This window comes from Rhagoletis zephyria, unplaced genomic scaffold (assembly GCF_001687245.7).
Source record: "Rhagoletis zephyria isolate East Lansing unplaced genomic scaffold, Rhagoletis_zephyria_1.1 Rzeph_scaffold_01931, whole genome shotgun sequence".
Taxonomy (NCBI): Eukaryota; Metazoa; Arthropoda; class Insecta; order Diptera; family Tephritidae; genus Rhagoletis; species Rhagoletis zephyria.
This window is the reverse complement of record NW_016159015.1, coordinates 48,104-72,354: the sequence shown is the minus strand read 5'-3', so window position 1 is coordinate 72,354 and position 24,251 is coordinate 48,104. Positions and strand designations below refer to the sequence as shown.

The 24,251-nt window shown below is 34.1% G+C and overlaps 1 protein-coding gene across 1 annotated transcript in view; it reads right to left on the bottom strand.

Moving 5' to 3' along the window:
- Positions 1-24,251, bottom strand: part of LOC108365607 (frequenin-1) — a 90,672-nt gene that overhangs the window by 24,538 nt on the left and 41,883 nt on the right. The window contains exons 4-6 of the mRNA XM_017619672.1: positions 8,482-8,506; positions 8,358-8,406; positions 5,857-5,946 (exon numbers count right to left, since the gene is read on the bottom strand). Of these exons, the coding sequence (XP_017475161.1) occupies positions 5,857-5,946; positions 8,358-8,406; positions 8,482-8,506 (164 nt within the window). The remainder of the gene's footprint in view (positions 1-5,856; positions 5,947-8,357; positions 8,407-8,481; positions 8,507-24,251) is intronic.

Here is a 24,251-nt window from a genome sequence, read left to right as displayed (position 1 = left end):
GGTCGTCCCTCGGCAGGCAATGGCAAACCTCCGAGTGTATTTCTGCCATGAAAAACAGCTTCTCATAAAAATACAATCGCCGTTCGGAGTCGGCGTAAAACTGTAGGTCCCCCCGCTTTGTGTGACAATATCAAGGCGCACGCCACAAGTTGGAGGAGAAGCTCGGCCAAACACTAACATACAGTATTGGACATATCTATAGCACCCCCCTTTCAAAGCGATATTGTTTGCCACTTATGTTTAATTATTTGTTTTTAAGAATTTTCAATTAAAATACAGTTCATTCTCCAACAAAACCCATATAAACCAATGTTTTAAACTTTTTAAAAGACCGCAAAAAGGGCAACAAACTTTCCCTTAAATTTCAAACTTTTTTCTCAGAAGCTCTAGGATTTTTTTGAGTACACAGTTTTATAGCGCATTCAATTTTGTCCAATAATGTGCAAGTTTCAAGTCGCTAAAGATTACCGTTGATTTTTTAGATTTTTTTTGTCTTATTTGCTTCCATATATGGACTAAACACAATTTATTTTTATATGGCAGAAAACCGCAACATACTCGGCGAAAAAAATTCTAAAAAATCAACGGTAATTTTTAGCCACTTGAAACTTCCACATTATTAGACTAAAATTGAATGTGCTATAAAACTGTGTATTCAAAAAAATTCTACCGCTTCTGAGAACAAAGTTTGAAATTTGGGTGAAAATTTGTTGCACTTTTTTGCGGTCTTTTAAAAAGTTTTAAGCTTGAGTTTATGTGAGTTTTGTGAGAGAATGAACTGTATTTTAATTGAAAATTCTTAAAAATAAATAAATAAACATGAGTGGCGCTATTGTATTGGCCAATACTGTATATTAAAATTTGTTAAATTTTAAGTTCCATGGCAAATGCGAGTGTCTGTTAATGAGACATCAGATAAAATTTCAAAAAGCTCTTTTTATAAATTAGGTTAGCGCATACTCACTTGCATTACCTCATTCCAAGTTCAGAAACATCTTTTGAAATTTCATCAAAAACAGTTTGGATTTACTTTTTACCCCCGTTTCATTTATCTTCTATTCCTATCACTTCAACCGATAGCAGTGAACTCTACCGGCAACTAGTTGCGTTATTTAAAGCTCCACTCGATGAGCAAAGGTAATAATTATCGGTGGTCCGTTGCGACCTCGCCTCGCGTGCACCTCAAAATGGGATTTTGTATTTGGAGTCATATGTATTGAAGAGATTCGCAGATTTTTACGTTTCTTACAGCCAGTTTCACCAAATTATTTAAGTGAAAGTTACTTTAATTTTCGAATTTTTGGTTTCACCAATCAATTTTAATTTTGATTGAAGTGACCTATGCTCTTCACTTAAATAAAAACTAAATCAGAGTAACCACACTCAGAGGTGTTACACGTTTAATCACCTGAACATTGTGTATCTGCTGCTTACTTGTATACCAGCCCTGCTTTTACAACACAGCGTGCCAAAGCTTTCAAAAGCTCTCAGTACAAATGAAAGCTTTCGCTGGCCTAGTCTGTTTTACAACCACTTTTTACTCACTTAAATAAATAGTTTATTGAAACTGAAAATTATTTAAATGAGAATGAAGTACAAAATTAAATTAAAGTTAATTTCCACTTAAATAGTTTGGTGAAACTGGCTGTTAATATTTGCTAATACTTTATTTTGAGCGTTTTCTTAATTTATTTGCAATGATTTTAATTTCTGTTGTTTTTGCTCTCAATCTCTCCACTGAGCCACCCAGATGTTAAGTTTTTTCGTCATTCCGCTTTGTGCGTATATTTGCTTATTAAAGTAGATTTGTCCAAGGTACATTGAACAGATAGCAGCATTAGAGCAAAACAACAAGCATGGTGAAATAATACCAGGTGTAGTAATAAGAGCGAGAAGAAAGATTTGACAGTATCTTATATGAAAATTTGCTTGAAGTTTTTATTGTAATTTTACTACTTTTGTTATGTAAAACATCCATTACAGGAACAGAAGAATCGATTTTCTCCAAAATTGCTGCTTTCTCAACATTTTGCGCTAAAAAGTTTGATATAAATAAATATTTTTTTTTTTTAATTAGCTCCTTTAACCCCTCATAACTAAACTCATCTTGAAATTATAAAAAAAAAAAATGAAAATCCGTCAAAAATTGCATGCTGTGGATTTCCCGATTGTCCCGAACCGATTTGATAACCACGGGAAGCTATTTTGCTGTAGGTACGGAGGGCTTTTAAGGACTTCAAAATTGGTTGAAAATTTGACGAAAATTGGCGTTTCCGTATTTGTGTATTACTTCGTCTTTGGAATTAAACTTTGTTATAAAGATAAATGTAATATTGAAAAAATAAATGATAATGATTAAGGCAAAAAAGTGAAAACGAAATAGAAGATAAAGACGAACATGAAAACAATGCCAAATATATAAGAATTAAGGTAACTGAAAGTGTAAAAGAATATATTGAAAACTTTATATAAGAATCGAAATAATTCAGTCATAAGAAATTTAGTCTTTGAAATTTATCAAGTTACTGAAATTTATAGCATCATCGAAGCTTATAGTAACCGAACTTTATAAATTTTCGATGTTTATTAAATTATCGATACGCATCGAATTATTCAAATTGATGAATGTTTATTCCGTTGTCGAATTTCACGGATAGTTAAAGGGTTATAAAAAGTTATGGGATTATCGAAATTTGTCAAGTTAATGAAATTTATCCAGTTATCGATATTTATTGAATTACATTTTATTATTTATAGTGCTAACGAAATATATGCAACGAGTTCTTTGAACTTATTGAGTTATCGATATTTATTGATTGTGGCGCTATACCGAGTTATCGAAATTTATGTATCCAAAGTTTGTCGAATTTCCGATTTATATCGAGATATATATTCATTTTTGAGTTATCGAAATTCATCAAGGCCTCTAAGTTCACAGCTGTGGAAATTAGTCGAGTTATCAAGATTTTAGTGTTTTTTAAATTCATTAAGTTATCGATTTATATCAAATTGTCGAGATTTATCAAACAAACTGAATGTACCGGGTCAAAGATATAAAAAATTGTGGTCACATTTTAGTGCCAAATCAGGAGATTTTCCGGTAATTCATTTCGTACCTCTTGAAGTTAGAAACCCTCTCCATTATCTACATACATATATAATACGCGAAGGGATTTTTCGTCCAGGTCATTAGATCGGCACCGTTCGTTCGATTGTCAAAAGTGAGGTGTGAAATTAAAAAGAAAGAAAGAAAGAAAGAAAAGACTTAAAAATCGAAAAAATTGCCATATTTATTAATTGCCAAATTATTTAAAAAGTTAAATCAATGAATACAAAATGGGTATCAATGGAAATGGTTTTGAAAATCTTTGTTTCGTAACTTTATTGTAGGAGGGGTGCCGCCTATTTAAAAAAGTTATATCCAATTTGAATTATGGGAATTAGGTAACAGAAACATGGGCGCCAAAGGAAAAGCTTTAAGGAAGTAATAGTTTGTAAATATTTTGAAGAGAGTTGCCGGCTGTTTGAAAAGTCGAATTCAATTAACTAATAAACAATTAACCATTAACATATTCCAAACAAAAGATTGTTAAGAAATCTTTAGTATAGCTCATATTCATTCATATTATAGCAGATACTAAGGATATTTTGTGGCATTTAAACAGGGTTGCCACCCGTTTAAAAAGTTAAACTTAAATTATTTAATCAGTTTAATGAATTATTTAAATATTTTAACTCGAAATGGGTTTAACGAGGTTTTTTCTAAACTATATTTACAGAGTTGCCACGTGTTCAAAAAATCAAATTAAAATTAATTTATCGGATTATTAGAATATGGATCACGATGCCAGTTGAAGTTATTTAAGAAGGTTTTAGCTTGAAAATATTTTTAAACGGGTTGCCACCAATTTAAAAAGTTGAATTTAATTAACTTATATACAAATTATATGAAATATAAAAGAACGGGTGTCCAACGAAAGAGCATTAAGAAAACTTTAGTTTGAACATTTATACCTATAATGGCAACCCACCCGTTTAAAAAGTTACATTCAAATTTTTTGAGATTCAGATGCATTACTAAAACATGTATATCAATCGAAATGGGTTTTAAAACGCTTTATTTCTGACCTTTATTTAGGAGGGTTGCCACGTGATTAAAAAGTCAATCAGGGTATTTGAAATTTGATGATATTAAAAACCGACAGTACGCGAGACCTCTCTTCACTCAGAAACGGCTTTACGAATTAAGATGAAATATGGCACTCGGATCGCTATAACTCTGACTAACATTTGGCATTAGGGACCGAACATAATAGTTACTGATGAAAACTGTTATGGAAAGATTCACTATGAAGGAAATGTTCTACAACTAAGTGATACATACCAATCGATTACTTTTTTCACCGATACTCAAATTTTAAAATAAATTTTTATTTGAAATTTTTATGCAAAATTGAAAAAAATAACAACTACTTTTGATTTTTAATTATATGTGTTAGACAACAGTTATTGAAGACTTTTATTTTTAAATTATTAACATTTTTCGCAGTTGAGAAGGTGTGGGGAACAAAAGTTTACTACGACTTATACAACTGGCTTTAATAAGTATGATTTAAAAAATAAAGGTAAGTGCCTGATTTTTATTTATTACTTTTATAAATAAAAGTTCTCGATAACTGTTTTATAAGACATATAAAGACATATAAAAAACAAAAATAACTGTTATTTGCAGATTATTTAGAGAAAAATAAAAAATAATTGTTATTTTGGATTAATAAAATAAAAGTCAGAAATAACGGTTATTTAAGGAGTAATTAAATAAAAGTCAAAAAATAATTGTTAAAGAGCGATTTTCTTAATAAAAGTTGTAACTGTTATGGTCCCTGCTTGGAATAGTTTCTAAGGGTTTTAATTAAACTTTAGTGCGTTTTAACGCCATTTCGGTTCACTAGTTAATATTATTATGCAAAAATTCTACAGGTTTAGGTACCAATTTTCTATTATACTTTTCTCACCCTATTGAAAAAGTGGCAGATTTGTATTTTAAAAAAAGTGTCTTCAATTTGGGCTCCTTACTTATTATCTGGTTAAAAACCCTTAACCTTATGATAATTTACGGTATCTGTATTAAACTACTTGTTGCCTCAAAAAACCTGTAGCTTGAATTACTTGGTTTCATTTAGAAAAAATTTTACCTCACCTTGTGATAATTAATCACAAAGGACGATGTGCACTTTTTCTGTACTTATTTTCAGTAGCAACCGCATTACAGCACACAAAACAGAAAACAATACATGACAGTACAAATTCTTTTGCAATCTTGTCTAAATCCCCACACAATAAAATGCAACTGAAGTTAAAGCAACTATCTACACTAACTCATGCGCCGCAAGAAGGAGCTCAACAACGCTTCACGTCAAACTTTAGTCTTTTATCAAAATAAGCTACGTACACTTGTACAACTTGAGTAATAAATCCACTCAAATCATATCCGGGGCGCGAAGTTAAGCTTTTGGCGTTTATTTTGCTTAAAACATTTATTTAACTTTGTTTCTTCTGCTGCCGTTCTCTACCCATTTCCGTGATTGCATGTACCCAGCAACCCTAAAAACTCACCGCTGACGGAATGCTATGCGGTAATACCGGATATACAATGCAGGACGCAGCACAAATTCATTGCATCAACTTAATTCATTTATCAACATCATTCATCACACAACAGGCAGCTGTTTTACACCAGCAAATGCACGCACGAAAACACACAAGATTATTTTGTAACACCAACACACATACATACATACATACGTAGATAGTAGTGGTAAGAGTTTATAAAAAGAAATTTATTTAGATACTTACATTATTCTCGTCGAAAACTCGAAACACCAGCGAAGCAAATTTACTGGGATCTCCTTGCGGGAAGAATTGTTTGTAGATTTTAATAAAACCCTTTAGATCAAATATGCGTGCGTGCAAGTGTGTGTGTGTGTGTATGTGCGAGCATTACAAATGTTGGTGGTTTTTGTGGTAATCATAGTTGTTTTTTTTTTTTTGTACGTTAACGCATTTATATTTGTCACCGGTTTTGCCATGAACGGAGTGAGTGAGTGAGTTAAGCGAAAATATTAAATGTTGCGTATACGCCACGGTGCCATGAGCCGCCGCCAGAGTGAGTGATACACGCGTATAGCACACAAAACCACAACCAAATAAGATATGACACGCATGCAAGCAAGTAGTGTTACGATGGTTGTTGTGATTTCATATATGCAAGTACATGCGTGTGTAAGTGGGTTTCCATTTTGAAGTACATCAGTTTTGGTAAAGTGTTTTTGCCAGCGACGCGCGCGATAACGCCAAAGGCAACGAAGAATCCAACACCCAACGGAAGGAAACGCAGCGTGACAAGCAAGTTGGCGAAGTGACAGTGACGATGATTGTGTCCATAAAGGCAGAAATTTAGAAACGAAAGCAGCGATGGCAACAACATCAAAGGGGTAACGCGCCAGCAATTCATTTCGAAATGAATGGCAAACATTTAATTTTCCAGCGAGTAGCAACGTTGTTTTTTTTTTTATTGTTTGCGTAATCCATTTGCATCGTGTTCATATTGTTTTTAGTGATAGTGTCAAAGTTGCATACACAAAAACAGCAACAACCAGGCAGTAGTTGTTGTTGTTAAATTGAAGCGCGTTAGAATGGACGATGCGTGTAATTTCACAAGCGTTTTTATGTGTGTCGCGTGCGAGTGAAAAAGTTATCATTTGTTGCATTCGTGCGGCGTCCGCATCGTCGTCGGTTACAATCGCAGACAAAAACCATGCAACAGTAACAGTAACAGCAGTGGTTGGGGTGACGGCGGCAGATTGCGGCAGATTGTTGAGGTTAAGATAGCACGCCAAACCAGCCAGCCAGCCGGGCATTGTCAGTAGTCAGTCAAGCGCGTAAATTGCGTGTAAATGTCAAACGATTTTTTTTTTCAATTGTTGCATTTATGTTGCAATAAAGAATTGAATCAGCCAGTTCCAAGCACAGAGAGCGTCGTGGTACACATGCGCAGTTATATAATTTTAATTGTGTTTAAGTGTTGTTGTTTTTGTTTTAGTCAGCCACGTGTGTGTGTGTGTGTGTGTCAATCGTTTCATTAAGCGTTCATCGCAGTTGATTATTCCCACAAAGTTGGCATCGCATTATTGCAAGTTTTGTGGCAGTGTTAAAGATGCGTGCGGCGTGGATAATTAGCACGTTTTGTGGGCACATTTAAGTTGTTTATATATTTTATCCAAGTTTTTGATGTGTTGGTTGATGTCGATTAAATTAAATTTTTTTGGGAAAAATAAAAGAGAAAAAATATATATTTAGAATGTGTATTACAAAAAACTTAAATTGAAGTTAGGAACATTTTCATTAAGAAATACTTAATTATAATTATTCATAATTTTATTAATATTTTAGGTCATTAGCGACTATACCGCGCATTAAGACCTTAAAACGCCTGGTAGTTGATTTACAAAAATTTTACTTAGGAACTTCGAGAGGATAAAACGTTTGATCAGGGTCCGTCAAGCAGAAAAGTAGTAAAACTCTCTTAGTTCTTTTAGATAGAAAGAAAGTGTGAGAACTATTTAATTCCGAAATGAAAATGGATACGCTATTGAATTTTGGTTGGAATTCCGCCTCTTGTGCTCAAAGATAAATGCCCATACATGTTTTAGGTCATGGTGGCTCTATTGAAAAATGTAATCAAAAATTTCTACTTTGACGCGCTCTTACGAGCAAAAATTATCCACGGCAGCAGGGTTGGCCTCATTTTGACAATTGCTTCTTACGCGTTTACGCGAGTTTAAAATGTATTTTTCCGTTCCTCTTTTCGAATTATTTTGGCTTGCTGTTTACAATTTAAAGTCATATTACAAAGCACATACACAAAACGTTATAAGATCAGGGCCCAGGATCCGTGATTAACCAATTCGAAATTTAATTTTGAAATTACGGCGCTCATTAGAGAGGTGTTGAACCTATGGACATCGTTAAAAGGATTTGTAAAAAGTGAAAGTAAAAATCATTTAGTAAGGAATATTTGGAGAGAAATGAGCATAATAAGCGAATAGCATGACAATCTGAATTTTATAGAGTGCTGTGATTCTGGCGCGGGTATCCAAGTCATCAGCGACCGGGTCCGCAAATTACCCCATAGACTAGATCTAATTTTGCAGACAATCAGATTGAAAATCCCTTTAAATTGCTAATATTTTTCACAATCACAATCAGAATGAAATACAAAATGAACTTTTCTTCGTATATTCGATATTTTTCTCTTAGATATGGTAGATATACATTTGTTTCAACATATGACTTACTTGCTCTGTGAGTAAACCATTTGGACAGTCTTTCAGGAATCCTTTGTGCCTAGTTAGCATGGAGATTAAATGGAAATGTATATGTTTTCTTAAATCTCTCAAGCATAGAAAATAGTGCACTTACCATTGTCGAATTTCTTTTTCTGTGACTGAAAGTAAATGAGAAAAAAAATAGTAGTATAAGTTATTTATATTGAGTGCCAATGTGTAGAAAATTTCCTTAAATTTTTTTATTATCTTTACTTTAAAGATTAAATTAAAATTATGGTCCCCTTCCGCCTAAAGCTTAATTGCAGAAGCGAATTCTGCAAACTTTCCAAAAAAATATCGCAGATATAGATTAGCTAATAATTTCATAGATTTTTCATGTATGTGTTTCCAAGACGAATTCATACAAAGTGATAGCGGCAGCACAACAACAAGAAACTACACCATCAACCTATATGCAGGAAAATCATAAGGCAAAAAATTTAGAAAAAACGCATCATTTCGACAATCAGCGCAATTCGCGTTAAACTCAGCTGCTCCGTTTACATCACCTTGTATGAATTCGTCTTGTACATTACCATAAGTTCACTAAGGAAGTCATGAAAAATTCTAAATTTCACAATTGCCAGCGTGCTGCAAATTCATTTTTTAATATTTGAAAAAGAAGAATACATAAAAAATATAAAAATTTTAAAAATTTGCAGAATTTTGAAATTTGATCGTAAAAGCAAACACGTGCAAAATATTTTGGCTCAATGAAATTTTCAAGAACTTGTTTTTTTAAGGATATTAAATTTTTAACTATAAATTTTTTTTTGCAAATTTTAAATAAAGTTATGTTTAACAAATTGTACATAATGAAAATTCATTTTTAATTTTTGGTTTGCAATAAATTTTTTCGAAAATACATAGACGAGTTAAAAAAATACGTTACAAATTTCAGGATCTTTTCTAACTGTTAGAACTTAGTCATAATAATTAAAACTTTTTGATTTTACGATTTTTAAATTCTGTAATTTTCTTTAGTTTTCGAATTTCTTATATATTTTTTCCTAATGGCCTCAAATATCACCTTCAAAACGAGAAAAAAAAGTTCTTTGTAACAATAACAGTTTTTCATAAACTTAATAAAAATATACTCTTTCCAAAGTACGGAAATTGTGAAACTTAAAATTTTTCATAACTTAGGAAAAACAAAATTTAATTTAATTTAGTTTTCCTTTGGCAAAACTTTGTTATATGATTAAAGAAAAGTTCAGACCTAAATTCATCCAAATCAAAAATGGTTGATTTTTTTATTTTTTATTTACTTTGTTTGTATCACCATTAAAACTATAATAGTTCTTTAGATATTCAAAAATAAACTCTCAACATCCGAGCAATTGTGAAATTTTCAAAAACATTTTTTAAATTATCCTTTGGCAACACTAAAAGGACTCAAATTCATCAAAAAAAAAGGTGGCGATGCTAACCATTGGTTGATTTGATATATACCTATATGCAATCGGTGGGGAAAATTTTAGTTTACTTTGACTAAAAATAAGAGTTTACTCTTAACAGAAAGCGTGTACTTTTTCCTTCTTCACAAACACCCAATTGCAAAACTACAACCAACCTCTAACGTATTTTCAAATTTATCGAAATTATTTCCACACCAATATTCCCAGTTCATTTCTTCGTTAACTACATAGTCATTGCTCAATGAACATTGGTAATAATAACAATAACAAACACAATTTACGATTATACTGAATAAACATTTATTTATTATGGACTGGACAGAAAAATATTGACTTTGCCCTGATTGCACTCCATTAACGTTGATAAGGACATTCGGGCATGCATGCGTTTGTAAGCTATTGGGCTATGCTACTACAAACAAATATTAGTTTAAACCGCAGCGAATGAAGAACAAATTGCAAGTGAAGGGAAGTAAGAAAAGTGCGCAAAGTGATTCTACTAACCCCGGCCGACAATAATTGCAAGCAACAATAACAAATATTTAAAGCAGGCAAGCTATGAAGGCCAGTAGAAATGGTCAAACCAATTCGCTAAGCGCAAAATGCCAATGGCAGTCAACGCAGCGCACAATCAACAAACGCCAGCATACCAAATAGCCACAGCACTGTAACAATGGCAGCTGCAATGACATTGACTGCAGAAGTTAAGAAATTGCTGGCAGGTTTTGTGCACAGCAAGTGGAGTGTGACTGTGACAATAGCAATAACAAAAACCGAAATGCATCAGCATCAACATCAACGCCATCAATGACGAATGCGACAAAGTCCGGTTGAACCAATCAACTAAATAACCAACTCGTCAAGCCAGGCTGTCGGTCGGTTAGTCAACTGGCTCGTAAGTTAGCCTATGAGCTAGTGAGGCGGCAAGCGACATCTATTGAGAACAATTTGTTATGGACCACCAACAGCGCCAGAAAATCAGTCAAGCCAGCAAGTATAACAATCATTGTTGTCACCATCAAAATCTTAAAGAGCTATTGCTAGCAATTTTTCTTCCAAGCATTGTGGGTAGAAAGCAAATAGAGTTGGAAAAACTTTGACATAGAGGTTTTGTTGGAGGTTTACATACATGTATACATACATATGTATAATGTAAAACCTGTTTTTGATAGACTTTTGCGTGCTGATTACGAATCTGTAAATATAAAGTTTCCATCAGCTTTAGATTTTGAGAAACACGCGGTCAAAGTATCAAAAAATCGCTCTAAGATTTTAGGAAACAAAATTAATTTCCCATTTTTGTTGGCCTGTGTAAAACAGTTAGGAATGGTTAGATTAGTAAGGCGCTCAGTTCAAGCCAAATAGTTCGCACGTAGGCAACTCAGGCCCAATGCGATGCCCTTCTCTTATATGTATGGCTTTAAGCCTTCTAAATTTTCTAGCTATGTAAGTACTAGTGTTGGGAAGTATCGAGAACCTTTAGTATCAATACTTTTAGGGGCCGGGTATTTTTCAGAGTACTCAGTACTTTCTCACTGTACTGGCAACACTTTATTGAAATTGTTATATTAATCCCAAATAATTTAAAATGAATGGCTAAATTTACTGGGTATTGTAATTGAAAACTATTGAAAATAAAAATTAAGTACAATCATGTACGAATACCGGTAAATGTAAACAAAGCTCGAGACTTAATCGATGGGTTGGTACAAATCTGATTAGATTGTACCAAAATTCATAGATTTACACCAAGTTAAACACCAGTGTGCTACTTCAGAGAGTTTTTTTGAGTACTGAGTGCTTTCGAGTTCATTTCAGTTCTGAGTACTTTCGGGATCTTTTCTGAGTACTGAGTACTTTTCAAACTGAGTACGTTTCAAACTATGTGCAATATTTAAAAAAAATTCAACTACCTTTCAAAAAATGTCGAACTTTGTAATTAGGTTCCTAAGAAAGACTTTGGGTATGCCGTTTTGTAGCCCATTTAATTTTAGTAATAAAATACAAGTTTGAAATGGCTAAAAATCACCGTTGATTTTTGGCAATTTTTTTGGTTGAAGATGCTGCTGATTTTCTCCTTATAAAAAAATCACAGAACACACTTCACATGGAAGAAAATGACGGGCACAGTCCTTGCTACTTCAAACTTGCACTTTATTTTCTCAAAATGTTTCTAAGAAATCTAGTTAAAAGGCTCGAAATTTGAACGCAAGTTTTTGATTTTGTTTTTAAATAACTAAAATTAAATAACAAATTGGTAGGTTGTTAAAACTTGCCAATACGTGGTGCATTTATAACTATGACAAGAGGTGTACAGATTCTTCATTCATAGATATATGTTGGTAGCTGCTCTCCACAACTCTCTAAAATAGCAATGTAATTCTGACAATCTTTACGCAAAGTTGTGTTCGCCAAAATTCACTACATAAAAAGCAGTAGGGCCTGAAAGTATACAACATAAAAAAGTAACCCTACCGCAGATATGTACCTTTTTAGTGCAATCGTCTGTTCCATTATTTCCTGTCATATGACTGTTTCCCGAAGTCCAGCAGAGACTGAATATAAGCTGTTTAAGAGGTTATAGGAGTCACCGTAATCTTTTAAGAAATATCGAGTTAGTCGTCAGATACCCAAATTATTTGAGTATTTGTATTAAGTTTTCAATCGCTTCTATCGGAAAACTGAATTTTGAAGTTGTGCTCATTTTTCAGTATGAATTTTTTTTTGTATTTTTTTTATCATATTTAATCGATTCGATAATTTATTTTTGAATTCGTAGTTAACTCAACGACCGTGTTTTAAGCTTAAACTTATAATTTTAAAAAAAATTTTGCCTCACTACTTTTTTAAGTTCAGATTTTCCTAAATACATTTTTGATTATATATTTTTCTATGCCTGCACCGCGAACATATATATGTAGGTATGTCCTTGCCAGAATGACTTTTGCATGCGGCTCTTGTCTGGCAGCGCATAAAATACAATAGAAATATTTTTTAATAAATTTTTCATTCACGACTTATAAATGTATGTGTGTGCGTACTCTGAAACTGATGTTACTGATATTCTCTGCCTTCGAAATTGCTTGTTTTCTTGATGTTATACCGGCATTATAAATACCATGTAGATGACAGAGCTGTGGATGAAATTCTGTTGTCAGCAACAATGCTTGAAAATTCTGATGTGATGGTGAGAAGTAAATATAAAAAATATAAATACATACATATCGCTATCTAAAGGTGAAAAGGTGCCAAGTCCACTTATTTCAAAATTTAGATTTTAATGCAGAATTTTGATGCACTTGCCTCCTTTTTCTTTCCTTTCCTTTAGGTAGCGATAAATGTTTAGCATGCTCGAAATTTAAGCGAAAAACTTATTAAAAATCAACGCGACATCTTAGCTACTTGCAAATTGCACTTTACTAAACAACATTTTGTAGAAATTCATATTTTTTTTTTAATATTCGTAAACATTTTTTATAAAACATTTCAAATTTTTTTTGTGATTTTTTTTTCATTTCGTGGGCACTCTACAATTGTTTTCAACTCGGTTTTATTACGTAACGAAAATTCATTCAAAATAAGTGTAAAGTTCAGCTTTTCTACATTTGTCGCATATTCTCGCACTATTTTCTTTAAAAGAACCAGGCAAAGTCTTCATATTTTGGATAATGTTTGAAATTGGCTGCTTTGCAAATCTTTCCAGTAAGACAAGCCATTGATGACTAACAATCTTTATCACCGGAAAAAACAGTGGCTAGTTGCGAGATGTCCTTGAGTTATGTATAACACCGGTCAACAAAAAAATTGCTTTTCTTTGGGTTTCTATTCTCATGCTTAGACTCTCATTCCAAACGTTAAAAAACACTTGAATTTTCATTATTAGTTCTTAAAGTTTGCTTTCGTCTGATTTACGTCGATAAGTATTCACTTTTCGAAAATATTCACTTTTAGACATTAATTTCTTGTTATTTTACATTTATATGTTATTGTTAATCTCAAATCTTAAATAAAAAACTCTGATATCCAGCAAAAGCTTTTCTAATCGTAGTTTAAAGTGAAGTTATAAAAAAAATATATAAAAGCTAGTGATTTTTGCAGAAAAATTTAAAAATTGCTATAGTTTTTACAAAAGCAAACTTTGATCAAAAAAATTATTTTTTTCCTTTATTTTTAGCGTAGGAGAAACTAAAATTTAACATGTAGACGTCAGACCCACAAAAACCGTGTTGACTGGTGTAATACACTTTCGTTGATTGAGAATGATCCTTTCCTTGTGTTAAAGATGATTTTTCATATTGTGCGATAAACACTGATAAAAGCTAAGAAAGCCAAGTTATTTGCTCATATAAGCGTAGTGGCTTAAGTAAAAGGAAAGAATTATTTTCAATCAACAAAATTGTATTATTCACCTCAATTTTACTTTCTCCAATTTCACCGCTTTTTCTCAAAATTGAATATACCTTAAAATGAATTTGTAACCAAGCTTTGCATATGTCCTTAAATAAAAATATATTACAAAACTTTGAATTCGCCGCACCAGTGGTCTTACTAAATCCCTACTATATATGTATGTGCATATGTACACTCTTCGTCAAATGAACTGAAAGCAAATTTACCCTAATCTTGCATTTAGTTTACGTCATTTTTGCATTCAGCACTCGTTTCATTTTCCTTTCCTTTTTTTCTTGGATTTAAACGCCACCCCTCGTATTTTTCACACAACCATGTACATCTTTTCCTTCTTTTCTCCTTTTTTTTATTTATTCATTGTAAACATTATAACAATTGTGCCGAGAATAAGAAAAACCAGCTGCATTCAACCTCTGCAACTATTTGCTTTTGTTTTGTTTGTTTATTTTTTGGCTGTACATTGCAAGGATGCAACATGTCCCAGCATGTACTGCACAAGACAACGCCATGAGCACGCTGTTGACTAGGTTGGCTAACAAAGGGGTTTTGATTGCGCCACAGCCAGAGCGCCGCATCATGTACACTAATACTTAGGCATGCCACAGCTATGTAAAGTAGTAAATGTATCGTGGTGTAGGAGTAAATAAATAAGTAGAAGTACAAAAATCAAGTCCAGCCGCAGGTATGCATTCACAGGTGCATAGTCAAGGCAAGTTGGTATACGTAAATTTTGATTTAGAATTTACTCAAATTTTTTCGGCTTTCCTTCTTGTAGGTAAAACCTTATAATTCCCTCGACCGCCATGGTATGGCATTCATACACTTATGTGTGGACATACCTATGGCATTTGCTTGTGCGCCACACACTTCTAAGCTCAAGCATGCATCAAACACAAGCTGGCTGCCGCAGCAAAAGCGAGTGCAACGATGGCCATTCTATGCACCTGCACGGCTGCTGTTCTGCTGTTTGTCTTGCTGCTGCACTGTCGTGTCGAAAGCTGATTTTCAGTCAATATCACTTATTTGAAAAATATGAAAAACAACTACAACAACAACGTAGATTGTATTCAATATTGAATAATAAATTTGTGCAAGTGTACTTATTTATTTGCATGCGGCTGTTGCAGCTTCAGCTCAGCTTGTTGCATTGTCATGTAAAATGCATGGAATCTATTAAAGATAGAAATTTGTGGAAACAACACAAGTGAATTTTACATTTTGCTCACTCACACAATTGCATGTGCTTGTAGTTTGTCGTCTCATTGTTTAGTTTGGTTGTTTGTTTGTTTCTTTCTTTCTATTCAATTTTCATCAAAATTTATTGTGATTGCATTTTAAATGAAAATAAATATTCAGGAGTTTTAAAAGCTTGTTGAATACATATATTTATGCATACATGTATGTATGTACATATATGTAAATCACCTGCATTTGTTTGATTAACAGTTGCTCATACACAGTGGCGCTGGCGCAGTTAAAATGAAAGTCGAAAAGGCTAAATTTGTATTGTTTGCACAGAAGGACTTTTTGAATTTTGTTTTTTTTTCGAATATACATACATTTCAGATTTTTGTGTGAATATTTGATTAGCAATTGTTAAGCTCCTAAATGGCATTTAGCAGTTTGCTATGTTTACGCAAATGTTATGTGCATTTCTTTCAAAAAAGTTCGAGCAAAATAATAAAAAGATAAATTTCGGAAAAATTTTGAAAGAAACACTGTAGGAGATCTTTTCTTCTCTGAGGGATTATAACAGCAGCAGTGAGAACGATAAACATAAGCCTATGATCGATGACGACGGGGACGAGGTTCCACCGCCAAAAAAGGCGAAGTGGGATTATTTCGCGACTGAAATACGAAACGGTTGCTGGAGCGGATGGCCTACCAGCAGAGCTGTATACATTGTAATACATTGGGCGACAAAAGAAAAACGCGAATAACTTTCGTCTCGATGCATTGCAGCAAATTTTTTTTTCTGCAAATAATTGCTAATAGAACGTACAATAATATAAGCTCAAAGTTCGATTTTAAAGCCATTGAGATGTCAGTGATATTTAAGAAAAATTTAATAACGTATATAAAAAAGTATGGCCAAATAAAAAATAAAAATGGGAAGAAAACACCATCATTCTCAGCTATTTAAAATATGAGCAGAATCGGTATTACCATCGCGAGAAAACAATTAAAATCTAAACAATTTCGAAAAATTGTGAAACTTGTATTTTTCTTTTATCGTTGTGAAGCATAAACAGATAATTGCAGAAAAAAACTGGACCTTCGAAAAATGGTGGCCCACTTCACAAATTTTTACCCAGCAGTGAGTAGCAATTTATAATAATTTAAATAATATAAATAATCGAATATGGACTTGGGCTTTGTAAAGAGTATTTCGACTGCTGAGTGGAAGATCGACCTATCTCGGCAGCCAGTTCGAAAACGCTCTATCTCAAAAACTTTTTCAAGAACGCCTTATTTTAGAACTTTATTGAAAAACACTCCATCTCATAATTTGGCATTTTTGAATCGTATTCTGAAATAGGACGTTTTTGAAAAGTTTTATTGGGATAGGGCGTTTTCGAACTGGCTGCCGGGATAGGTGGATCTTCCACTCAGCAGTCGATTTGTAATTCGATAAAAACCAAACTTAACATCAAACTGATATGTAATCAGCCAGCAGTCTCACTGAGAATTAACCAAATGTTTACACTTTTGATACCTTTGCAAAAACATAATTCAATATTAGTTGAAAAATCATTCCACTCTGGGCAATGAACTATTCCAGCATGAAAAGACATCTGCAAAAGAGATATACCGACTTTGAAGTGCTTTAAGCCAAACGCATTTTAAAGTAGTTTAAATTAAATGCAGAGTCTGACAGTCGACTTGCTGCTTGCACACAATTCCAACTGAACATTTGAAAGTACATTTACATGTCTGGCAGTAGCTGAGCGTGCAGAGATGCCTGCTGTTACTTGTTAGCTTCCAGAAGCTCCGAGGTCGAATCCCAACAGACACAACATGTGAAAATGATAATAATTTTTTTTGTGTCTTGAATATATGAAAAAGCACCTGTGAAGTGCATAACGAAAGCGTATTCAAACGAAATATACTGGCTTTAAGCTAAATGCATTTTACAATAGGACATCGCCATGTTAAAGTAAACAGTTCGTTCCAAGGAAGAAAGACAGATCGTCAATTAGTTGTGATGGGTAAAAAACTTGTTGAACATCAATATTTAAAGTTTCTTTCCGTACTGGGTATGTACGTATGTATGTATGGATATGTATGCTGGTTACTAGCACACTTGCTTGCTTGTGTGTTAATAAGTACATTCGCGTTAACAAGCGCTTGTAGGACAACAAATATTTGCATGTGCAATGTAGCTTCATAATTGATTTCATTAATTACTGGCCGGCTGTAGTGGTGTGCGTGCAGGGATATTTTGCGCAAAGCCGCAATGTTACGATGAGTTGATGGCGATTGATGGCTCTGTGGTGTGCATATCCGGTACCATGTACATAATAGTATGTATGCGCGAGTATAGTTACATAATATAAACATTGGATGATTACTTTCATATGTACGATTATGTAAAATAATTTCTCAATGGAAATATTTACATATACGCGAATACAGTAATGCACGCATTGATGCGAACTAACGCCAAGCCACATGTGTGTTCAGACGACTCATAATATTTTCAATTTCGCGATTAAGCGAGGTTCGGTACATTTGCATGCATACTTACTCATTAGGGTTGTTGCTTGGTGGTGGTAAGAGCTACTCGCTAACCCTTAAGAAAAAAAGGTCCGACTAAAAGAGAGAATTTCGATTTCTTTAAATAATGTTTTATGTAATTCTCTACTCGTATATTCTTCGAGCCCTTGTGATTTTAAATATGTACATAGTATATGTATGCAGGTACATAGAATTAGTTTTATATTGTCAAAATTTGATGATTATTGGAGAAATGGTTTGGTAATCAATTAATTTACTTGGAGTTTACAATAATATACACAGTTATAATTCATACAAAATACCTATGTATAACCAGATTTCCCCTAACCTGTTCTGAAGAATCAAGTGCTCAGAAAATTGTAGTTTTATAAATTTGCCCACCGGAGGTCTTGATAAATGATAAATGTACATTTATATATATCATATGTAGATATTAAGGATGCCAAAAAAATCGAAAAAATGGAGACCGCGGGATTTCGGGATATTTTTAAGTAATCCCGAGATTTATTCCGGGTTTCACATCGAGACATAACTTTTACGAATATGAGTAAAAATTCAATAACCGAAAACATTTAAACATGCCATGAAATAGAACTTCTTAAAACTTACTATTAACTGATTGTAAAACTCAAATATTTATAAATCCCGACAAATCTTGAAGTAACACATTTTTTTAATTGTATTTAAAAAACCTAGTGATTGAGGAACGCATGCACCACAAATAACAATATAAATACCAGGTACTTTTGAAAGTAATGATTAATAAAAGAAAAAACATTAAAAAATGTACAAAAAAAAAATCTCTAAACATGTTTATTCTACTCCACAAAGAAATTGCGAATGGCGAATTATTTGCCATTTTGTTTGCCAATTATTCGAAATTTCGGGGGTGTACGAGTTAAACGGACCACAAAATTGGACTTAGCTGGTCGAAATACGTGTTACTAGGTGGGTCTGAATAAAAGCTCACTCCAATTTTTTTTGTGCCGGTGTTTGTTATTATTGCACGTAAAATTTTTTCGTAAGAGCAGCAAAGCATTCAAAGCGGAATCTTCTAGCCTTGACCTGAAGTTCTTACATAGAAAACCTGCTGATGAAAAACATATTGCGGCTTCAACACATTTCGGCTGAACTGTCAGAAAGTAGTCAGTCATAAGCGATTTGAAGATAATGACCACTATCTCCTCTACTACAGAATATTTGAAAGTAAATTTTTTCGATTTAAGGAAGTATAAATTTATTTAAAAAATTATTCAACCTTTCCTGAAAACTTTCCGTTTCATTTATTCATTAAAATATTCTATAAAAAATACTCAGGCCGCAAATTTAAAAGTACAGTTTCAGGCATTAACAAAAAAATCAAAACGGCAAAAAAAAAAAATCATACTTCGAATTCAAACTCAAGTTTTTACTGTCAATTCGATATTACAAATTTTTCGGGATCCCGGGATTAAGGCAAGCAAATCCCGCAATTTTCAGGACCTCAAAAACACCGGAATCCCGGGATTGGCATCCGTAGTACATATGTACAACTCTGTATATATTTATATTGTACACATACACATTAGGGTGGTCTATAAAAATCAAATTAGCAATTTTTACCAGTCTCACACCCTCAATCGATACTACCATAGTCGAAGATATCACATATAAATTTCGATCCCGATTGGATTCGGTTAAGACGTTTTCATAGTTTTCTTAGGGTAATCTGAAGTTTGACTTCTGTGCGACATGCCTTAACCGACTCCAATCAGGGCCAAAATTTGCATGTGATATCTTCGACTATATTTAGTAGCATCGGCATAGGGACCACCCTAATATACTACATGCATGCTCTATTAATGGTCAACAGTTACGCCTATAAGCAGCACGCTTCTGTGATCCATAGACATTTGAGCATTATAACTGCCAAGTGAGCAAAAGCCAATCATGTCAATCGAGTATACACCATTACACAACACGTCAAGTGTATGGAGCAAACAATGTCATGGCATGTTGCATGTCATTTTGCGATATGGAAGGATATTGAATTAACATGTTAGCGCATGGACACACACAATAGTACGTTTAAACACAAAAGTACCTATCATACCTGCATTGGACAGGGTCGCGAAAACAAGTTAAATTAGAAATAAATTTATTGGGTTTTGGTGCCAATTTCTAAAGGGTATTTGAATCTCCAATGCAAAGAAAAACTCAACGATTTCTAATGCTACGTGCCTACATAAATGCATGGTACAGCCATATGAAAACGACAGCACAAATATATAAAAGGAAGCTTCATTTCTTTTGTTTTTACGAAGCCAGTGAGGAATTATGTTTAGTAAATGCACTCTCAATAATATAAATCAACATTTTTTGTTTCGGAAGTCAAATTGTGTTTATTTGGTACCGTTTATTTTGAAAGTGGGATAAGACATTGCCACCTCAATGTTCAAATGCTTGGTTATTTCTATCCGAATGCATCTGTAAATCGTTCTATCGCCATAAAGTGATGAGAATGCCTTTACCTTTGGCTGATGAAGTTGAGCGAATAGAATACGCGTTCAGATATAGGTAAATGATCACTGAAATCAAACGGCATGAAATAACTTATGATTTGTTTGAACTCATAGACGTCGAGACCGGAAATTCGATTGTGCAAACACACATGCCAACGTGTTCACCTCGGCGAGGTATAGATTGAGGTGGGTTGCCGCCTTTTCGAAAAGTCTATTTTATTTTATTAGTTATACACAAGACTAAATTATGGGTGTCAAAAGGTACTTCTAGGCATTTTGAAGAGGGCTGCCGCCTGTTAACAGGACAACATGTTGGATAAGTCGAATTTAATCAAATTACACACAAGTTCTATGAAATATTTAAATATGGGTGTCCGACGGTTCGTCTCGACAAGACTAGGGTTCACAGCTATGGTTTAAAGAGGGTTGCCACCTGTTTTAAAAGTCGAATGTTTTTAAGTCATGCACAAGTTGTATGAAATGAATTTCAAAGAGTTCGTATCGCTGATATTTAAGAAGGTTTATATAGCTCTATTATAATAGGCTTGCCACCTGTTTTAAAAGTCGAATTTAGTTTTTTTCTAAGTACTTAAGTTATTTTAAATATTAAAATGTGGGTGTTAAAGGGTTCGTATCGACGAAAAAAAAGTTTTTCAGTTATGAAGAGGGTTGCCACCTGCTTTTGAAGTCTAACTTAATTAAACTATACCAAGTTATATTAAATAATAAAATATGGTTGTCCAGCGAAAGAGTATTAAGAAGTCTTCAGTTTGAACGTTGAGAATATATTTTTGGGCGTTTGAAGAAGGTTGCCATCTGTTTTAAATACCGAATTCCAATTATATAATAAAATAAAAGGACTTTTGCAACATGGGTATCAATTTAAATGGTTTGAAAAGGGCTTCATTTCCAAACAGCATGTTGGAGGGTTGCCACCTATTTATTATAATTGAAAATCTAGAATCATTTGATTTATGTATATCTATATATGCATATCTTGATTAAAATATTTTCACCACATTCACTTAACTCATGTTACACTTTGTGGTCATATAAGTATATTTTAAAAGCTCCATTTTCTGCACTTCATTGCCACAATGGCGTGTAAAGTAATTTCACATCAGCTCCGCTGTGCTGGTCAATTTTAATCTTTAATCCCTTATATCCCGAAAGGCATTTGCTATTTCCATAACATTAAATTTACACATTTTCATATGAATTTTTCAGCAAAATAGGTTATTTAAGCAGAAGCGATGGGAGAAGACAAAAATCAAAAGGAAAGCAAATAATCAAATAAAGTAAGATAAGCTAAGTAAAAATTAATTCGCCATTTCCATCGCCAGCTGATACCTGTATCACTTCCCATTCGTACACCATTCGCGTGGGCAATATGCAGCGCATGACGCGAAAAGCCACTTAAATATCTTTTGCATTTTTAACGCAAAATATGCACAGCGATTAAGAGTAAAGGCGGAGATAGAGAACAGTGTATATGTATGTAGCAGCACTGAAGCAGGCAGCACGCAGCAAAGTGATTCCGCAACAACTGCTGTGCTGCTTAAAAATTTTTTTTTTTATACCTTAATATCTGTATTTTATGAAAGTGCAGCCTTGTTTCCTACAACCAGCTCGCTTTCTGCGCGTAATCGATATTTCCTTTGCTTGTTATACTCTGCGTTTGGTCCTGCATTTTTAACTTTCTCCATCCTCTTCACATCGCTTTAATTCGTTCTCATCGCGCAATCCCCTCTGACTGTGGTCGCAATTATCCTGCAACTAAATTGCATTCCCTTGCTTAAGCTGTGCTGCCTTGAGGTATGCAGTTATTTAATATTGGTCATGTGGCACGTGCGACAGCTTGTCAAGCAACCAGGCGAGCGTCGTTCCTTTTTCACGGTGTCCACAATTTGAGGAGAAGCAGCAGCGCCAGCAGCTGATGTCCTTGTAGTGGCGTTTATAGTTAGTGCTGCTTGGGCTGTCGCTATTATTGTCGTTGTTGGGAGCTTAAACGTGATTTCCCAGCAATGCAGTCAACCAACCAGCCTATTCAAAATGCTACTGGCACTTCGTCTTTAATTGCCACAATGAAATTCCAAGATTTTCATGCATTCATAGCACAAGTACCTACTAGTATGTGTCTGTTTGCTTGCTTTAATGTGTGAACATCCTGCTGTGCCCATTTCGTTGGTTTCCCTTGAGTAGCTCAGCTTCAATGAATGTGCAATTACAATGCCTTCAGCAGCTGGCCATTGTTACCACTCGCAAATTCTCTGAATCACACTCACACATCCTTTAAGCCTGCCCACGCACGATGCTTTCTTTGTTTCTTTCCCCACTCCCCTCGTTTGGTTAGCTTCATCCTTCATTGGCTCTTTCAATTTGGATTTCACAATTACAATCACATTTCCACTTCTACATATTCACTTTCGTTTATTACGTTCGGCTATTGCCGCAATGGAATCTCGCAAATAGCGCCGGTAAGCTGGTAAAGATCTTTGCTAATGGTTTTATGTATGTATGGGTATGTGTATGTATTTATTATGAGCTTCTATATTCGTGAAAGGCTGTTAGCGTTGCGTTTATTTGCTTGCAGGATAATTCGCTGGATAATAGCACCACAAAAGCGTCTGCATTCAATATAGCAGCTCCCAGCGTTGCGCCTACCTTTCTTCGACTTTGTCGTTTACTACGCAATTGTTTTTACGCTAATGATGATTATTCTGGCGAAATAGACAAATTATACAGTCTGTACATGATTATGCTTTTATGCGCAATTATGTGCAAATGTTACAATATGCAAATGCGATTGTTATTGGTTTTGCTTTTGCCTTTAAAGCCGATTAAAGTGATTATTATGCTGTAAATAATGCAACAAAATTAAGGATCAGAGACTTGTTTATGCAAGGATTAGGCAAAAGCGGGCGCAATGGCTGAGTGGTTAAGTTGCGTGCTAGCACTCCGTAAGACGTGGGTTCGATCTCAGCAGGCTATGGCGAACCCCGGAGTGTATTTTTGCCACGAAAATGCTTCTCATAAAATCCGTTTGCAATTTGGAGACAAAAGTGTAAACACCAAAATATTATTACTATTATTAGTCACTGGCCGCCGAAGTACATTTTTTTTTGTGGAAACTAAAACCTACAACGCCTGTAGGAAATAATATCCAGATAGCTTACAGTCGACGCCAAATTCTTTGATGCTTCACCGAAAAAAATACGACAACTAGATTATACTAATCATCTGCTATGTATTTATAATAATCCCAGATAGGACGAAATTATAAGGTACCACACACTTAAATACAGGGTCGGCGGAAATATATACCGATGGTTCCAGGTTGAGTAAACTGGCACTAAACCTGAGTTTCCATTCTGATAGCCAGGTGGTCATAGAATGCTAAAGGATTTTCAATCTGCTGGCATTAGAATGCTTCTTGATTGCAAGAAGAGTGTCGGAAATATTCGAAGTCAATTATACCTAAGATGCGAGTATACCTCCAACTTCGGGCAAACACAGGAGCTAAATATTAGATGCGAATTCCTACCACGCATGGCCACGTTTGTATCGCCGTTTATGTCTTAAAATAACTCCTCCTCTGCGGAAAAAAACATTGTCCACCTTTTTTTTCAAAATTTGTGCAATTCCATAGCCCCCTGTGTGAAGTTTTTCATCCTCAGCGACTGATGTTGGTGGTAAAAAAGTACAAACCTACACTACAAAAACAATTCCTCTTGATATGGCATCGCAAGAGGCAGCCCAACAACGCAAATGGTTCAACACCTCGACACATGGGACGA